We start from the raw sequence: 17284 nt of genomic DNA on the forward strand, positions 1-17284 counted from the left end.
GAGCTGATCTCAGACTACACTGTTCTCAAAGGGAGAGAAGTCTGTTGCGGAGCTGAATATGTATAGAAAGAGTGAATAGGGCATAATCTTTTTCAGAGAAAACCTCTCCTGGACCATGGCTGAGATCTCACAAATGTTTCCTTCTGTGAAACTGCACAACCAGAATTCGTGGGTTATTACTCTCCCTGGCTTTGTAAGCCACATCTGAGATCACAGTTACTTTCAGCTTCTGCATATATATATATATATATATATTAATGATTACATACCTATATATCTGTATATCTACTTTTATATGTCCATATATACATATGTGAATATATAGGTGGGCACTCTGTGTGTGTGCATGCATGTGTGTATACATATGTACAGATATATATTCATGCATACATATTTTTGTTTGGGGGAATATGTGACTTTAACATAATAACATAATAATTAAATGTGAATTTAGCATTAAAAAAAGTTAAATGTTTAATATGTACACACTTGAAGCTTAGTTTTTATTTGGCTACAGCACCGAGTTAACCTGTATTTATAGGAAAAATAATACAATTTAAGAAATCATTTACCCTTTTTAACATTTTACTCTTATTAAATCCAAAAGATTAAATTATAACCAGAGTTATTTTTGTTTTTAAATTATGAATCTTTTATTGATTTGTTCATTTGGAAGGAAATTTTCAAATGGATTTTCCTGTTTTTTAATAAAACTGACTTATAGTTTTGTTTATCAGATCCTTCTTTCATCTCTAGTCAGATCCTTCTTTCATCTCTAGAGATCATGACGGTAATTTAGATGAAAGACACTGTGGTATAGTAAGATTTCTTTGAAATCTTTTTCTGTGACCTTCTGTAAGCCAATAACTTTTGCTTCTCTAAGTGAGATGGAAATACTATTTCCATTGTCCTGGGACTCTTGTTAGACTGAACAGGATTCAATTTGGAGCTGCTTGTGCAGGCCGTTATTTCAGAGTATATTGTGTTTATGGGGTCTAGTCTACTAACTTTCTACTAGAGGCAATTCATGATTAGAAAGTAGTTTACAGTAAGGATCTGTGGCTAAAAATATCTTTGTGTAAGGTGGTCTGCATTTCTGATAATTGAGTGTGAGAGAAAATGATAAACTGGTATTGAATTCCAAGGTATATTTGTATTTTTCAGAGCGTGGGGTCGTATGGGAAGAAACTATTATTTTGCTTCCTGATAATGTTCACTATGTCTTTCTTTCGGCTACTATTCCAAATGCCCGACAGTTTGCTGAGTGGATTTGCCACTTACATAAACAGGTATTTTCTTTCTCCGTTTTGATGTTTTCAATATTTAAATGTTACAAGTTTGCCTTCCTATATCCTATACTTTGTTCCTAATGCTACGTAGAATAAATAAGACATTTTAATGTAAAACTGCTTTTCAAAGCAAGCAAGCTTATCAAAATCAATTAAGTTTTTTATATCTGTGAATTTCTGAGTCCAACTCAAACCCAGTACATCAAAATCTCTGAGAGTAGGATCTTGGGTCATGAAATTTTTAACTTTTAGGAGCTCCCAAATTGATCCTGATGATTTGCCAGGTTTGTAAACTACTGCATCTACTACACACGGAGCAGTGAGTGCATAGTAGAAAATTTCCTCTAAGACCTTGGTACCAGAAAAAAAGTTGGGCATCTCTTCAGAGTGTGGGCTTCCCTTGTGGCTCAGCTAGTAAAGAATCTGCCTGCAATGCGGGAGACCTGGATTTGGTCCCTGGGCTGGGAAGATCCCCTGGAGAAGGGAAAGGCTACCCACTCCAGTATTCTGGCCTGGAGAATTCCATGGACTATGGTCTGTGGGGTCTCAAAGAGTGGACAGGACTGAGCAACTTTGACTTCACTTCTTGAGAGTGTGGTTTGATTTTTCTCATATAAGTGCAGACTTTTTATTGACTGCATTTCCTTTTTGCTCTTCTAGTCCAATTTTATGAGCATTAAAGGACCTTGTAACAAGCATCTGTTCATGTATTCTTTATTTTATTTTTCTGCCCTTATTTTTCCTTTATACCAGAAGGTTCACAAATTTATTTTTATCCATTTGTTAGCTCTCTAGTGGTATTTTTGTAACACCCATGTTGCTCCTGTAGGATACAATCTCAGTGAATCTTCTGGAAGAGATAGATCAACCTACTGTTTTAGTAAGGCTGTAAAAAGTCTCTGTGGGGTCGAGAAGTCTCATTTTACTTCAGTGCATTTGTGTTGCCATAGTACTGTTATAGAAAAATAGAAATCTTCCTTAATTACGGCATCATAGGTCTGGAGTATGAAATCATTATAGAAACTCCAATCATGTATGTGTCCTTGATTTTAATTTTCTTTGTTTTTACAGCCTTGTCATGTAATTTACACAGATTATCGGCCTACTCCACTACAGCACTATATTTTTCCAGCCGGGGGAGATGGCCTGCACCTTGTGGTTGATGAAAATGTAAGGGAGTAATTATCATTCTTATATCTTTAATATCACATAACTGCTTATACCCACTCTTCTTTAAACTAGGGAAGAAGAGCAGAGATCTGTTTTTTTTTTTTCCTAGTTTTATAGTCCAAAGTTATTGTTGGTTTTCTTTATATATGTATTTTTATTTCAAAAATTATATTTAATACTCATATTTTTTAAATGCATGAATTAGATTCCCCTCCTTGTCTAGTATTTTTAAATGCCTTGAAAATAAGGGCCTCTGTACCTGTTTCAGATATCTTATGGTTTTGCTTTTTCTAGTTTTATTATTAAATTATTTATTATTTGAGGAAGCTTTGTTTTGAGGTTAAAAAAAGTTTGGATTATGATTAAGTGTTAGTGAAGTTATATAGAAAAATATTTGTGATGCTAGGGTGACTTCAGAGAAGATAATTTCAATACTGCAATGCAAGTACTTCGAGATGCTGGTGATTTGGCAAAAGGAGATCAGAAGGGGCGAAAAGGAGGAACAAAAGGTAACTTGGAACTTTGTTTTTGAGAATTTTACATGGAAATTGTGTTTTCAAATTACATTTTTTTAAAAAGATTTTTCCCCCTCTGGAAGCTATATAGACATCTAGATAGTATGTGATAAAATTGAATGAGTAAAAATTTATGTCTTTTTCCTACATGACATTTGTTGAGAGATAGTTTATTATACAATTGACCTGTTAAAGTATGCAATTCAGTGGTAATTAGTATAGTCACAGAATTATGCAGCTGTCACCACAGTCAACTTTTTTTATTGAAATACAATTCACATACTATTGAAGTCACCATTTTTTAAGGGTGCAATTAAGTGGGTTTTAGTATAGTCACAAAGTTGTGCAACTACTTTGTAATTCTAGAACATTTCATTAACTCAAAAAGAAACCCCATACCCATTCATGGTCATTCTTTATTTTCTCCCAACCTCTTCTCTACCCCTCAACCTTGGGTAATCACTAATCTAGTTTCTATTTCTGTTTTCCTTTTGTAGACATTTCATATAAATGGAATCATGATATATGCCGTCTTTTGCATCTGACTTCCTTCAGTTAGCTTTATTTTTTCAAGTTTATCCATGTTATAGCATATATCAGTATATCATTCCTTTTTACTGTCAAATAATATTCCATTTATGATTTTATGACAAATATCTATTCAAATTTTTGGTGCATTCAAAAACTAGATTTTCTTTTTGTTGTTGAATAGTAACGATTCTTTATATATTCTGGATACTAGACCTTTATCAGATATCTGATTTGTAAGTATTTTCTCCCATTCTGTAAGTTAAGGGTATCTATATTGCTGGTGTCTATTGAAGTACAAAAGTTTTAAATTTTGATGAAATCTAGTTATCTGATTTTTTTCTTTTGTTGCTTGTGCTTTTGCTATCATATCTTAAGAATGCTTTGCCTTACCCAACATCATGAAGATTTACTCTTACATATATTTATTATAAAAGTTTTGTAGTTTTATGATTAAGTTTATGGTCCATTTTGAGTTAATTTTTCATTATAGTTTATGTACTTTTTTTGCAGGTCCGTCAAACGTATTCAAGATTGTGAAGATGATTATGGAAAGAAATTTTCAACCTGTAATTATTTTCAGTTTTAGCAAGAAAGATTGTGAAGCTTACGCACTTCAAATGACCAAATTAGATTTCAACACAGGTACTGTATAATTTCAGTATTGCTTTAATGCTATGTGGAAGTGAATGTAAATATATTTCTGGTAAGACAGCAATTTTGTATTGCTAAGATTTGCAGTTCACTTTACAGTTACAGCAGTAATTCTATCACATTTGTAAAAGTTCTAAGGCTCAATTTACCATTTTTTTCCTTTCTTCTTTTATTGGAAGATATTTGTTCTACATAAAATCCAAAGAACCCTACTAAGAAGTATTAGACTCATACCTTCTTATACTTTACTGCCATAGCTCTTTGGTTATTGTGGTTTTCTATCTGATTACTTAAGCTTAGTCTCTTGGTCAGACTATCCTCTGTTATGTTTCATTCTTCTGGAAATCCAAACCAGGAAGACCTGCCCCTGTACCTAACTGTGGCATAATTTTTGAAAAAAGTAGAAAAACTTCTAGCAAATCAACTTATTATTCCCACATATTAACTGTAAATGTAACTACTGAAAAGTGACACAGCTAGATAGTAGTATATTCTAGGCAAAAATTGCTGCATGCTGAATATCAACCCAGTTGTCATTTACTTCAGCCTTTTACATATCTAATTCTATACAGTGAGAATAAAATAATATTTTTAGTCATCCAAAATCAGATTTCAGTTTTTTCTATCAAGGCATAGAATAATCCCATGCATTTTAAAAAATTGACTGCACTGGATCTTCTTTCCTGCACATGGACTTTTCTCTAGTTGTAGTGAGCAGGGGCTACTCTCTAGTTGCAGTGTGCAGGCTTCTCACTGCAGTTAACTCCTCTTGCTGTGGGTCACGGGCTCTAGGCTCTAGGCAGTAGTTGTGGTGCACAGGCTCAGTTGCTCCACAGCACGCTGGCTCTTAGTTCACTGGGTGGATTCTTAACCACTGGACCACTAGGGGAGTCCCAATCCCATGCATTTTAAAGCTAATTTTTACTTATCCATGGGTAAAAATAACATGACAAATAACCCATGTGCCCACCTAAAGCCAATAGTTTTTTCTTTTTTACTGAGTCATTTGCTCTGCTTAGAAATGTTTTCTTATCACTACCAGTACTGCATGTGCTTAATGTTGCAGGGTTTTGTATTGATTAAGTCAACAAATATTTTTTGGCTGTTAACTTAATAGTCACTGTAAAGAAGGCAGTATAAATGGTTAAGAGTATAGGCTTTAAAATTGTTGATCTAACAGTTAATACCAATGCTCATTATTTGCTGTATGCCTCACTTTCCTCAATAGTGAGTAATAATAATCCCCATGTCAGCAGTTTTTTTCACTTAAATATTGCATGTAGATAGCTAGTGTAGTTATTGTTACTGCTTTTATAAGAAAACACTTTTATTCATGGACTAGCTGCTAGATCTGTTTTTAAAGGCAGTGAATTTATTTAATAATTATGTAGTAAATTTGATGTGCTTTCCCTTCTGTCTTAAATCCTGAGTCATTACTTTTATTTTTCATGACTCTTATACTTTGCAGTGTGTGAAATTTGGTATCACCAACTCACTTAGATATTTATATACCCTTGAATTTTCTCTCCTAGATGAAGAAAAGAAGATGGTTGAAGAAGTTTTCAGTAATGCAATTGACTGCTTGTCTGATGAAGACAAAAAGCTCCCTCAGGTGTGTTTAATGTCATTAAATAGAGATTGGGTATTAACAGATAGTGTATATTCACTTTGTAGTTCATGGTTTTGTTACTATATCATATATTGCACTGTTTGCACACTGCAGTAAATATGTTGCATTGTGCACTGAAATGATACCTTAATTTTTATTTTGAACTTCTAAGAAGGTGACAGAAGGAAAGATTTGCTGCCTTGAAGGAACTTTTCTCTGAAAGCTAGCATGATCTGGAAATTGCTGCTTCTGTTCCTAATACTACAAAATTTTTAAATGCTAATTTTAAGTCATTCAGTTTTTAATTCATAAGGCTAGCATACACAACAATAAAGTACACCTAATGAAAATCATGCTTAGTGAAAAATTTGATTTCTGCTTTTCTTAAGTTAATTAAAGTGGTTTTTTCTTCTGCCTGTAAGAATTGCCTTAGGAGTTCTAAAATATACTCATGCCTCATTGCCACTCCAGAGTTTCTGATTTAATTGTCTGGTGTGCCCTGATCATTAGAGTCTTTCAGAAACTCTTGTTCTAATGTGCATCCAATCCTGAGAACTAATTTTTTAGCCCAACCTAATACTGTGTGAAAGTTTCGTTTTGTGAAAAAAAAATTGGAAGGTCATACTCTGCCTACAAATGATTGCTTTGATTTGTGTGGTCTTTACGATAAGACTGCATTGCATGTTTCTTGGTATTTGAAATAGTATTTAACTTAGAAAATCTTACTGTGATTTTTCTTTCCAGCTCAGTTAATAGTATCTAAGGGCTAAGCCCTGTCTTTACATATCCTTGTTATGCTAGCACACTTCTTTTTTTATTTTTATTATGAGAGAAGAGCCCCTTTGGATTTATTATTAAATAGAAACATAGAATATTGATGGCAGAGACCTTTGTGAAGTGTGTTGTCTGTTTCCTTGGGGAAGGACTGCATGACAAGTACTGCCTTTGTGGAGCAGCCAACAGTCCTTGTCTGAAAAGGTCCTGGGTATCTTGGAGCACATGTGTATGCCTGTCTCATCCTTCACTGATGAGTCACACTGGCCTGTGAAGTCTGTGCTAATAAGAAATTTTAATGGCATTTAATAGTGTTAATGAGATGGACCTCTTGAGTAATGTATTTGTTTAAGATAAAATATAAGTGCTAGTGGTAAAGAGCCTGCCTGCCAATGCAGGAGACATAAGAGACGCGGTTTGATCCCTGGGTTGGGAAGATCCCCCTGGAGGAGAGCATGGCAACCCACTTGAGTATTCTTGCCTAGAAAATCCCATGGACAGAGGAGCCTGGTGGGTTACAGTCCATGGGGTCGCAAAGAGGCAGATATGAGTGAAGCGGCTTAACAATACACACACAGTTGGGAGGAGCCCCTAAGAAGAAAATGGCAACCCACTCAAGTATTCTTGCCTGAAAAATCCCATGGACAGAGAAGCCTGGTGGACTACAGTCCATGGGGTCGTGAAACAGTTGGACACGACTTCACGACTAACAACAAAATATTTATAGTAAATATGCTTTATAGTTATTTTTTCCCTTTTAGTTTGAGTTGGCCAGTATTTTTTGTTTATTTTGCACAGGTACAAACTTTGCCATTTAATAGCCATTAATTTTTTTGGAGGAGACAAAGTGATGCTGGAAAATTTGAATGAGGAAGCAAAACATTTATAAAGTTTATTTAAAACATGTTCATATTAAAGCTGTGACAGAATTACATTGTGTTTTATATTTAATAATCTGGGAATATGGGTTTGTTTTTTGCTTTTTTCTGAAAAAGTTGTATAATGTTTCTTTTAACAGGATTCTTTCTTGATGACTTATTTTCCTTTGCTTGGTTAGTTGCACATTTTAAAAGTTCTTTGCTCACATCTTTTAAAAAATATAATTTAATCCAATTGTAGGTTGAAAATGTACTTCCTCTCTTGAAACGGGGGATTGGTATTCACCATGGTGGTTTACTTCCTATTTTGAAAGAAACTATAGAAATTCTCTTTTCTGAAGGATTAATAAAGGTATGATTTTATTTTTACTTATTATGCCCTAAAATTGTGTTTTGTGGGCAATTTGAAAATTATCAAGAACACTGTTCATAGGCAACTTTGTTATTTTTATTGTTGTTGTTTTTAAGTAAGTTGAATGGAATGACTTGGGTGATGAACTTGATTTTTGTGTGCAGTGTTATGCTTCATAAATTTTGGACTATATGTAGAAGTCATTTGTTTCATTTTCTAGTCTTTATTGATTTGGCTGCACTGGATCTTAATTGCCACATGAAGGATCTTTGGCTGTGGGATGCAGGGTCTTTTAGTTGCAGTAAGTGAACTCTTGCTTGTGGCATGTTGGATCTAGTTCCCTGCGTTGGGAGGGAGGAGTCTTAGCCACTGTACCTACCACCAGATAAGTCCCTCTTTTCCTAGTTTTAAAGTAAGAAATGGTATCATTACTGAATACAGTGTAGAATTTTCCAGGTGTTGTTTAATTATCACACCTAGAGTTGATTCTGTAAGTGAACTCCTTTCTTTATACAGATTAAAAGGACTAGTTTAGAGAAAACAAGGAGAATTGCCGGTTAGACTTGTGAAAGAGCTATTTAGGATGTTCTCATTTAAATTGAAGAGAGTCTAATTTAATTTTTAATATTATGTCAATACCTGTACCCAGTAACAGATTATTGAAAATGGAAAACAACTCCAAAATGTTGTCATAAACCTTTATATGACTCAAATTATTTTACATTTAAAAATCAGAGATTTGTCATGAGAACTTTAGTACTAAATAGGATATTTAAAAGAAATTTACTCACCCTAAAAAGACCATACTTGAAGTATTTTAGGTAAAGAATTGGTCACTATTTATACCTGGCTCCTGGTAAGGCCCTGTTGATGTTCTTACAAAGATTGCATATTTTTTTTAGGTCCATTTTAAGAAATCTTTTAAGTAGTAGAAGTCAAGTAGAGTAACTGTACATAAAAGTAAAACATTAAAGACCCCCATTGCCCTCCACTTCCCAGAAATATCTACTAGGATACATACAAATAATACTTGATTTAATTTTTAAACAAAAGTGATTATATTACCTATATTATTCAATTTTGTCGTATGCTTTGCTCTTCATTCTTTTTAACAATTGAATAGTATTCTGTTGAGTTGATGACGTAAAGTTTTTTTTTAATCTCGTTACCTATTGATGACAATTTAGATTATTTAATAGTACTTCAATGACTTAAATTGTACACATACCTTAATTTCTACACATCCCTTTGTGTGCTTTTTGTTGGTAAAGTCTTAAATGTGAACTGAAAGTGCCACTGATTTTGAAAGGTGTCTCTAAAACCACTGAATCATCAAGGAAGAAGCCAGGAAATCTTAATATGTTTAGAAAAATATTCTACAGCCTAATAATGCCCTGTCCATTAGGCCAGTAATAGTCTCTCCAAGTTACCACCTCTGGAGTTAAAGACTGTTTTCCCTGAATTAAAAATTTTGTGGGGGTGTAAGGGACACTAAATATAATATAAATTTATAATAATATATATATAATTATATCTAAACTTAATAATTTGAGTATAAAATACTGAAATATACCTGGAGTAGCATGTCTTATTTTTGTAGTGTTTCATTAGAAACTAATGGAGAAGGAAATGGCACCCACTCCCAATATTCTTGCCTGGAGAATTTCATGGACAGAGGAGCCTGGCGGGCTATAGTCCGTGGAGTTGCAAAGAGTCAGACACAACTGAGCAACTAACACACACACACGAGCAACTAATTTTAAAAATTAATGATTTATTTCTACTTGAACATGAGACTAGTTTTTCAGTTTAAAATATGTGTTTAATTGTATAATTATTCATTCATTTAGGCCTTATTTGCCACTGAGACTTTTGCTATGGGGATTAACATGCCAGCTAGAACTGTTTTATTTACAAATGCCCGAAAATTTGATGGGAAGGATTTCCGATGGGTAAGTAAAATAATTCATATATTGAAGTAACTTGAAGCTTCAGTTGTTAATCACTTAAGATGATTTTGGCTCACGTAGTCTTTGAGATTTTCAGTTCTAAATACTTAAGAACTTGTATGTGAGTTAATAAGTTCATTAAGATTAAGTTTTCAGATTCATTCTATGACTTTTTTAGTCAAAAATTACTTTTGGTGAAAGAGTTTGGTGATAAGTGTGCAAATGAGCCATGACTGTTGTAATACATTTTAAATATATCTAGAATTTTTATTTCTTAAAGTTTGTTATTTAAAACTCCTCTACTATAGTGGCTACAATTGTAGCTCACTGTCTTACTCTTCGGGTTTAAAATGCAGATTTTTAATAGGTTTGCACATATGTCTTTTCTAAAGCAAAAGTTGGGATCATGAGTGAAATGGTGAATCAGAGTAAAAATAAATCCTTAATCCAGAGGCAAGTAACCCCTTCCTACTAAACTTAAACTATGGGCCTAGAACTATGGTAAGTGCTGAGGATGTTAAATTTAACACAAACCAAACCATTTTCTACTGTGGAGTGACTTAGTGCAGGTGGAAGTTATTTTATGGACCCTGAGGAGTACGTACAAGAAGAATAAAACACAAGAAAAAAGTTGCTTGTATTTAAGGGGTCAGGAAAGACTTCATAAAGAAGGCAGTCCTAAAACTGAGCAACAAACAGCAGATGAGTATTTACCAGGCAGTCAGTGGAGCATCACCAAAGTGAAAAGCAGGTGGAGGAAGAGAGATTTCTAGTTTTGAGTATTTAGTGCAAACCAAAAATTCAAATAATGTGGCATTTGGAGCAAATTATTAGCTATTCCTTTTGTTCTTAATGATTTTTTTCTGCTTGAAGAAATATCTGGTAGTAGTTACTAATCACCAATACACTGAAAAATCTCATGGTAGAATTCTAAAGGCAAAGCATTTTTCTTGATTTGTTTTGAAGTATGTTGGATGCTGAACAGAAGAGAAATGTAAGTATACGGAGTCAATACCATTTCTTTTTAGAAAGTTTTACATAGTGTTCAAAAACTTTATGTAACTTGTGACTTTTTAAATTGAAAGACTATTCATGTAGAATACAATTTTTAGTGGTAAAGTAGATAAAGTCTTCCAAGTTTTATATTTTAAGTTAATATAAATTTTTAAATTCTTCATCATTTATCAGTTTAAAAGTAGTTAGTCTTTGAATAAAATTAATGCTACAAGAAAATAAACAAGTCTTTTGTTACTTTACATACTCCTTGGCCTCCAGTGGACCCCAGAGAAGGATATGGAGTCATGAGGATAGTTGAATTTTAAAAAGGGACCTTTTCTTGATGATTCAGGAACATAATTATGAAATCTAAAGAGCATAATTTTAGATTATGTCGAAATGTAATGCCCTTGAGCCCTGTTGAGATTTATCAGACTGCCATTTTGAAATGTTCTTTTCTAATCTTTACGGTTGGTCCCAGGTTGTTAGGTTTGTTTTTAATGCTATCAGTAATGTGCCTTCTAGTAGCATAGTAGTTCATAACCCTTCCTGAGTCAAACATTTTTGAAAGTCTGGATATGCTGAACCCTTCCCACAGGAGAAGAGTATGTGTGCTTACAGATAAAACTTTGCCCGTTGTTTAGTTGGTTCAGCTTTACCCTGAAAGACTGTGTGTGGGAGACTTACTAACCTTTCTCCTTTAGGCGGTTCTTAATGATGAATGGACTGTTCTGGACGCCAGGGATATACACTGAGAAAATAGAAATTGTGCTTTATGTGTGTGTTAATTTTTATATTAATTCCATTTGGAAATCAAAATTTATGATCAAGTCAGAATTGATATTTAGTAGATTTTGGGTCATTGTTTGCTTTCTTAAACTTTCCTGTTTTCCAGAATATCTAGCTTAAAGATATTTTTTTGCACCAATTAATTAGCCAATATTTCCCTATAGCTGTTTGATCATTATGGAGCTAAAATTTTGCAACATTATTCTTAAGTATTCCTTTTTTGTCTTTTTACATAAATCTTTCCTAAAAGTTCATGTTTTTAATCTTGTTTCCTTTCTTCAAATGTATAGCTTGTGCTTGTGTATTTTATGATAAGAAAAATCTTAAGAGTATGTTTTTTACTAGATTTTCTCTTAAACTTTGATTACGTTCATTCAGATTTCCTCTGGTGAATATATTCAGATGTCTGGTCGTGCTGGAAGGAGGGGAATGGATGATAGAGGAATTGTAATTCTTATGGTAGATGAAAAGATGAGCCCAACGATTGGAAAACAACTACTTAAGGTAACCACGTTAAGATTCTGTGCCATCACCAGGAATTTGAGAAACTTCAGGACCACATCAAAATTAACTGCATTAGTTCAAATACTTTCTGAGTAGATGAGTTAATATACTACACTATCTGGGCTTAGAAGGAGGTAGAGGAGGGTGCCTGCTCAAATTGCTGATACTTTGTACCCTACTTTCTATTCTAATAGGAAGAGAGTAAGTCATGCAATGGAGGGGATGGATGTCTGCAGAGAGGGCAGAAATGTTTATTTTGCCCTCCAAATATAAGATACCTCTCTCTGCCTGCTCCACTGCACAGATTGCTCCTCACCTATCAGAACAGGAAGTATGGCAGATGATATCAGTATTTTGCACAGTTAACCTGCCTCTATTTTTGTAAGCCCAGATAGCTTAACAAATTAATTCTACAGTCTACCATTCTAATTCATCCTATTGAGAGAATGTAAATATCCCAATAGTAAATTTAAATATATAAGCTTTATTTCAAATTAACCTGTTCATTTTGCTTTGCTTGTTTAATATTTGTGTTTTGGATTGTCTAAGATATTTGTTTTGTTTTGAAGAGCTTCTCAAAGAAGTTTGACCTGATTGCTTTCCTTTTCCTTTTCCATGTAGTAAAGAATTATTAAGCATATCCCTAGAGAATGCTGTCAATAAGATGAATAACTTAATTAACTTGCATTAAAAATATAAAATTAACTGCCAGCTGATTAGCTACTTAAAGCTTCAAAACATGTAAAGACATGCATAAGCCAGTATCTTAGGGCTTGCCTGGAGAATTTGAGATAAGTTTGTGAGAAGCCTGGTATGCTGCAACAAAAATAGGTTAAGGTCTGTTTTTCTTTTTGTTTTTATATGAGTGAACAGAAAGCTTATCTGTACGTATTCATAGTGATCATATGGTATCTTATTTTCAGTTTTAAAGATTAACACTTGGAAACTCATTTTTAGGATCTATGTAACTAGTTGTGAACAGAAAATGGCCAAGACTGAAAATCTGTATTATTCTTTTCTTTAAGTTTTGTTGAATATAATAAACACTATTTTTCTTTCCTCATATTTTGTGTATGAAAATAATGGAGTCCGGAGGAAATATCTTAATGACAGCTTCTTGGTTCTTTTAGTACAGATTTTTTTCATTCCATTTACTTGACAGCTCTAGATTTGTTACCCTATAAGTGTGAAGTTCTGTTCTCTTTAATTTAATTAAAGGGAGGAGTTTAAATTTTACTGTGGAAAGGGCACTTAGCATGAGATCCACTCTCTTCATAAACTATTATTTTGTAAAATTATGTTATTGACTACTGTATAGCAAATCTCTAAAGGTTATTTATCTCACTTCACTGCAACTTGGTGCTCTTTAATCAGTAACTTTCCAGTTACTCCTCCTCTCAGTCTCTGACAACTACCATTCTACTCTTTGAGTCCATGAATTTGATTATTTTAGATACCTCATATAAATGGAAGTATGCAATATTTGTCTTTCCATGATGGGCTTATTTCATTTAGCATAATGTTCTTAGAGTTCATCTGTGTTGTTGTGTATTGCAGAATTTTCTTCTTTAAGACTGAATAGTATTCTGTTATGTGTGTTTAATGACTGTATATTTTACAGTCATCCTTGGTATTCTCAGGGGATTGGTTTCAAGGACCCCTCCCCCCATACCAGAATACCAAAATCCTAGGATGCTCATGTCTCTTATAAATGTCATAGTATCTGCATATACCCTGCATACATCCTTCATATACTTTAAAACATCTCTAGGTTATAGTATGGAATAAAGTGTTAATGTTATTTGCTGCTGCTGCTAAGTCGCTTCAGTCGTGTCCACCTCGGTGCAACCCCATAGACGGCAGCCCACCAGGTTCCGCCGTCCCTGGGATTCTCCAGGCAAGAATACTGGAGTGGGTTGCCATTTCCTTCTCCTGTGCATGAAAGGGAAAAGTGAAAGTGAAGTTGCTCAGTCATGTCCGACTCCTAGCGACCCCATGGGTCTGCAGCCTACCAGGCTCCTCCACCCATGGGATTTTCCAGGCAAGAGTACTGGAGTGGGGTGCCATTGCCTTCTCCGGTTAATGTTATTTAAATAGTTGTAAATACAATGTAAATAGTTGTTGATGCTGCATGACACATTCAAGTTTTGCTTTTTGTAACTTTCTGCGATTTTTTTCCCAAGTATTTTCAATCCACAGTTGATTGAATCCTCAGATAGGGAACCTGAGGATACTGAGAGCAGGCTGTATTAGCCATATTTTTAGTATCCAAATTAGAATACTGTAATAGTGAAATAAGGGACTATTAATGATTATGCCAATATATCATGTGTAAGTTGGGGTTATCCTGGGGTCACTGGATACAGCGTTACAATGCTATGTTGAGTTTAATGTGATGGAGAATTCAGATAGGTGTATTCTACAGCAGCTGGAATATAAAAGAAGAGCTTGAGGTTGGAAATAAGCTCTTATAATACTGAAGCATCAAATTTCTTAAAGGTAGTAAGAGTAGAAAAGAAAAAGAATAATAAAAAATTGGTCTGTTTGCAAAATTACGAAGTAGATGGTTGTCTTTCATTCCTCTTTCTCAAGAATGTGGTTTTCGTATAATTCCACATTTCCCTTTGGCTCTATTTTCCAGGAAAGTGGATACAAATTAAGGTTTCTGGGGACTTACTAACTCCCTACAGTAAATGGCTCTTGATTTTTCAGGAATTAAGGAATATGATCATTTGAGACTGTTGAAAGTTCTACTCCTTGTCATAAAATCCTGTATACGTATATTTATAATTCTGAATGCAATAAGGCTGGCTTATGGATTGCAGTTTAAAAGTTCCTGAATACCTTAAGAGTATTTGCGTATTTTGCTATGCCATTTAGGGATATGAATGTTTTGTGACACTTGAGTATTCTAGCATGTATGTTCAAGAAGTTGGTCATTCTCCTATACAACTACATAATCATTTTCAATCTTAGAAAGTATTTGCATTTAGAAAATAGTATTCCTGAAGAAACATTGTAAGAAAAGTCAAGATCTTTAGAAAGTTTTTTGGATATAAACTGTATTGCAAGTTAAGGTCACATTATTGTGATAAATGTTTTATTTTGCCTAGCCATTAGCCTCGCCCTTCTTTGGTAATAGCTACAGTTAGGGAGAGAAAGAGAAATTATCAAAGTGTGGATAAAGAATGGCCTATAAATTTGGGGAAACACTAGAAAGTTTTATGTCATTCCAGGAAGCCGAGAGTTTCAAGATAGCTGATTTTTATCTGAAATAAATTTAGCGTGCTCTGTCAGCATAGGCTAGGTTATGCTATGATAACAAACCTAAATCTCAGTAACTTAAAGGTTTGTTTCTCTTAACTTGTTCATTGCAGGTTTACAAAGGAGACTCAGCTTATTATTGGTTATTGATTCAAGCTGATAGAGAAACCACTGTCTTGAATATTAGCAGTCACTGTGCCAGCAGGGAAAATGCAGCTTTTCACACCACCAATTAAATATTTGACCAGGAAGTGATATATCACTACACCTGATTTGCCCTCCACACTGAGGGCAAAATATGTAATCCTGTCAAGTGCCTAGAAGGCAGAGAACTAAATGTATTTGGCCAGTAGTATATTAACTACTACTGTCTTACTTGGTGATTTTTTTTTCCCCCTTCACTTTCCCAAAAAGCTACTCTTTTACAACTTTGTGTGGGTCATTTAAAAGAAGGAACTTAGTATGTTTCTATAGTATTCTTTAATGTAGACTAAATTATTAAGCAGTTTGAGGTTAAAAATGTTTGTGTGAATTTATTTGAAAAACCTACAGCATTGACATGTTTTTTTCTCTCTTAGGGCTCAGCTGATCCTCTAAATAGTGCTTTCCATTTGACCTACAACATGGTTTTGAACTTACTACGAGTAGAAGAAATTAATCCTGAGTACATGTTGGAAAAATCCTTCTACCAGTTTCAGCATTATAGAGCAATTCCAGGAGTAGTAGAGAGTAAGTATAAAATTACTGTAATAGCTTTATTTAGCTAGGGTAGACTACATAGCAAGGTTGATGTGTTATTGACTGCTTTGGCCCTTGGTTTTTTTCTGGTAAGCCAAGAATTGGTCCTTACATAAAAGTACAGTAATGTTCCACCTGGAACATTTTTAAAATGAAAGTAAGAAAACCCTGTCAGAATATGACTCTGCTGTTAATTCAAATGTAGTATACTTTATTGTTATAGACATATCACATGGTAACTCATTTGTGAATAACGATACAACAAAATTAAGAATGCTTTCTAAAGTCCAAAAAGTAAGTGTTCTACAGTAATTATGTTCAAGTAGAGTTCTGTGTTGTGTGTTAATCCTTATTTTAGAAGATATCATGGCTGATCATCATTTAGAGCTGATTAAAATCTAAAGTAGAAGAAAGATTTAAAATGCTGGTTTGGGTAAATCTTGTAAAAATAATGCATAGTCATAAAGAAAAAAAACACAAATTTTGCAAAAGATACAAAGGAAATTGAAACTGAGTTGTGATCTCACAGACAGCCACACAGCCAACTGTTAACACTTTGGGTTCTCCTTTTCTTTTCATATATTTTTTTTTTTTCAAAGTCAGGTTTAACAATGCTTTGGTAATAACAGCAGTGCTATTTATAGTATCGATTGTTAAACATTTACCATATGCCTAGCGTTTTGTTAAATGCTTTACATTCACTGACTCACTCATTCTGGCTTTTTTAAGTAATTTCAAGTATTCTTTGAAAGTGTAGTTTTTAATGACTACATAATTTCACTTTATAAATGTCCTGTGAGTTACTTTAATAATAAAGGCAACAATACCTTTCCATCAAAAGTAGATAGGACACTACCACTCAATTTTTATGTAGCTAAAAGTAGACAAGTATCACTCATTATTAGAGAAACGCAAATCAAAACCACAATGAGGTACCATTTCACACCAGTCAGAATGGCTGCTATCCAAAAGTCTACAAGCAATAAATGCTGGAGAGGGTGTGGAGAAAAGGGAACCCTCTTACACTGTTGGTGGGGATGCAAACTAGTACAGCCACTATGGAGAACAGTGTGGAGATTCCTTAAAAAACTGGGAATAGAACTGCCATATGACCCAGCAATCCCACTGCTGGGCATACACACCGAGGAAACCAGAATTGAAAGAGACGCGTGTACCCCAATGTTCATCGCAGCACTGTTTACAATAGCCAGGACACAGAAGCAACCTAGATGTCCATCAGCAGATGAATGGATAAGGAAGCTGTGGTACATATAC

The 17284-nt window shown here is 34.0% G+C and overlaps 1 protein-coding gene across 3 annotated transcripts in view; it reads left to right on the forward strand.

The window, feature by feature from the left end:
• MTREX (Mtr4 exosome RNA helicase) overlaps positions 1-17284 on the forward strand; it is a 95590-nt gene that overhangs the window by 33865 nt on the left and 44441 nt on the right. For all 3 annotated transcript variants that reach the window (XM_081517786.1, XM_081517787.1, XM_081517788.1), the window contains exons 8-16: positions 1165-1289; positions 2361-2459; positions 2866-2968; positions 4016-4147; positions 5689-5768; positions 7659-7769; positions 9620-9721; positions 11882-12007; positions 15850-16000. In XM_081517786.1, the coding sequence (XP_081373912.1) occupies positions 1165-1289; positions 2361-2459; positions 2866-2968; positions 4016-4147; positions 5689-5768; positions 7659-7769; positions 9620-9721; positions 11882-12007; positions 15850-16000 (1029 nt within the window). The remainder of the gene's footprint in view (positions 1-1164; positions 1290-2360; positions 2460-2865; positions 2969-4015; positions 4148-5688; positions 5769-7658; positions 7770-9619; positions 9722-11881; positions 12008-15849; positions 16001-17284) is intronic.

This window comes from Giraffa tippelskirchi, chromosome 8 (assembly GCF_054371585.1).
Source record: "Giraffa tippelskirchi isolate mGirTip1 chromosome 8, T2T-mGirTip1v1.2.pri, whole genome shotgun sequence".
Lineage (NCBI taxonomy): Eukaryota > Metazoa > Chordata > Mammalia > Artiodactyla > Giraffidae > Giraffa > Giraffa tippelskirchi.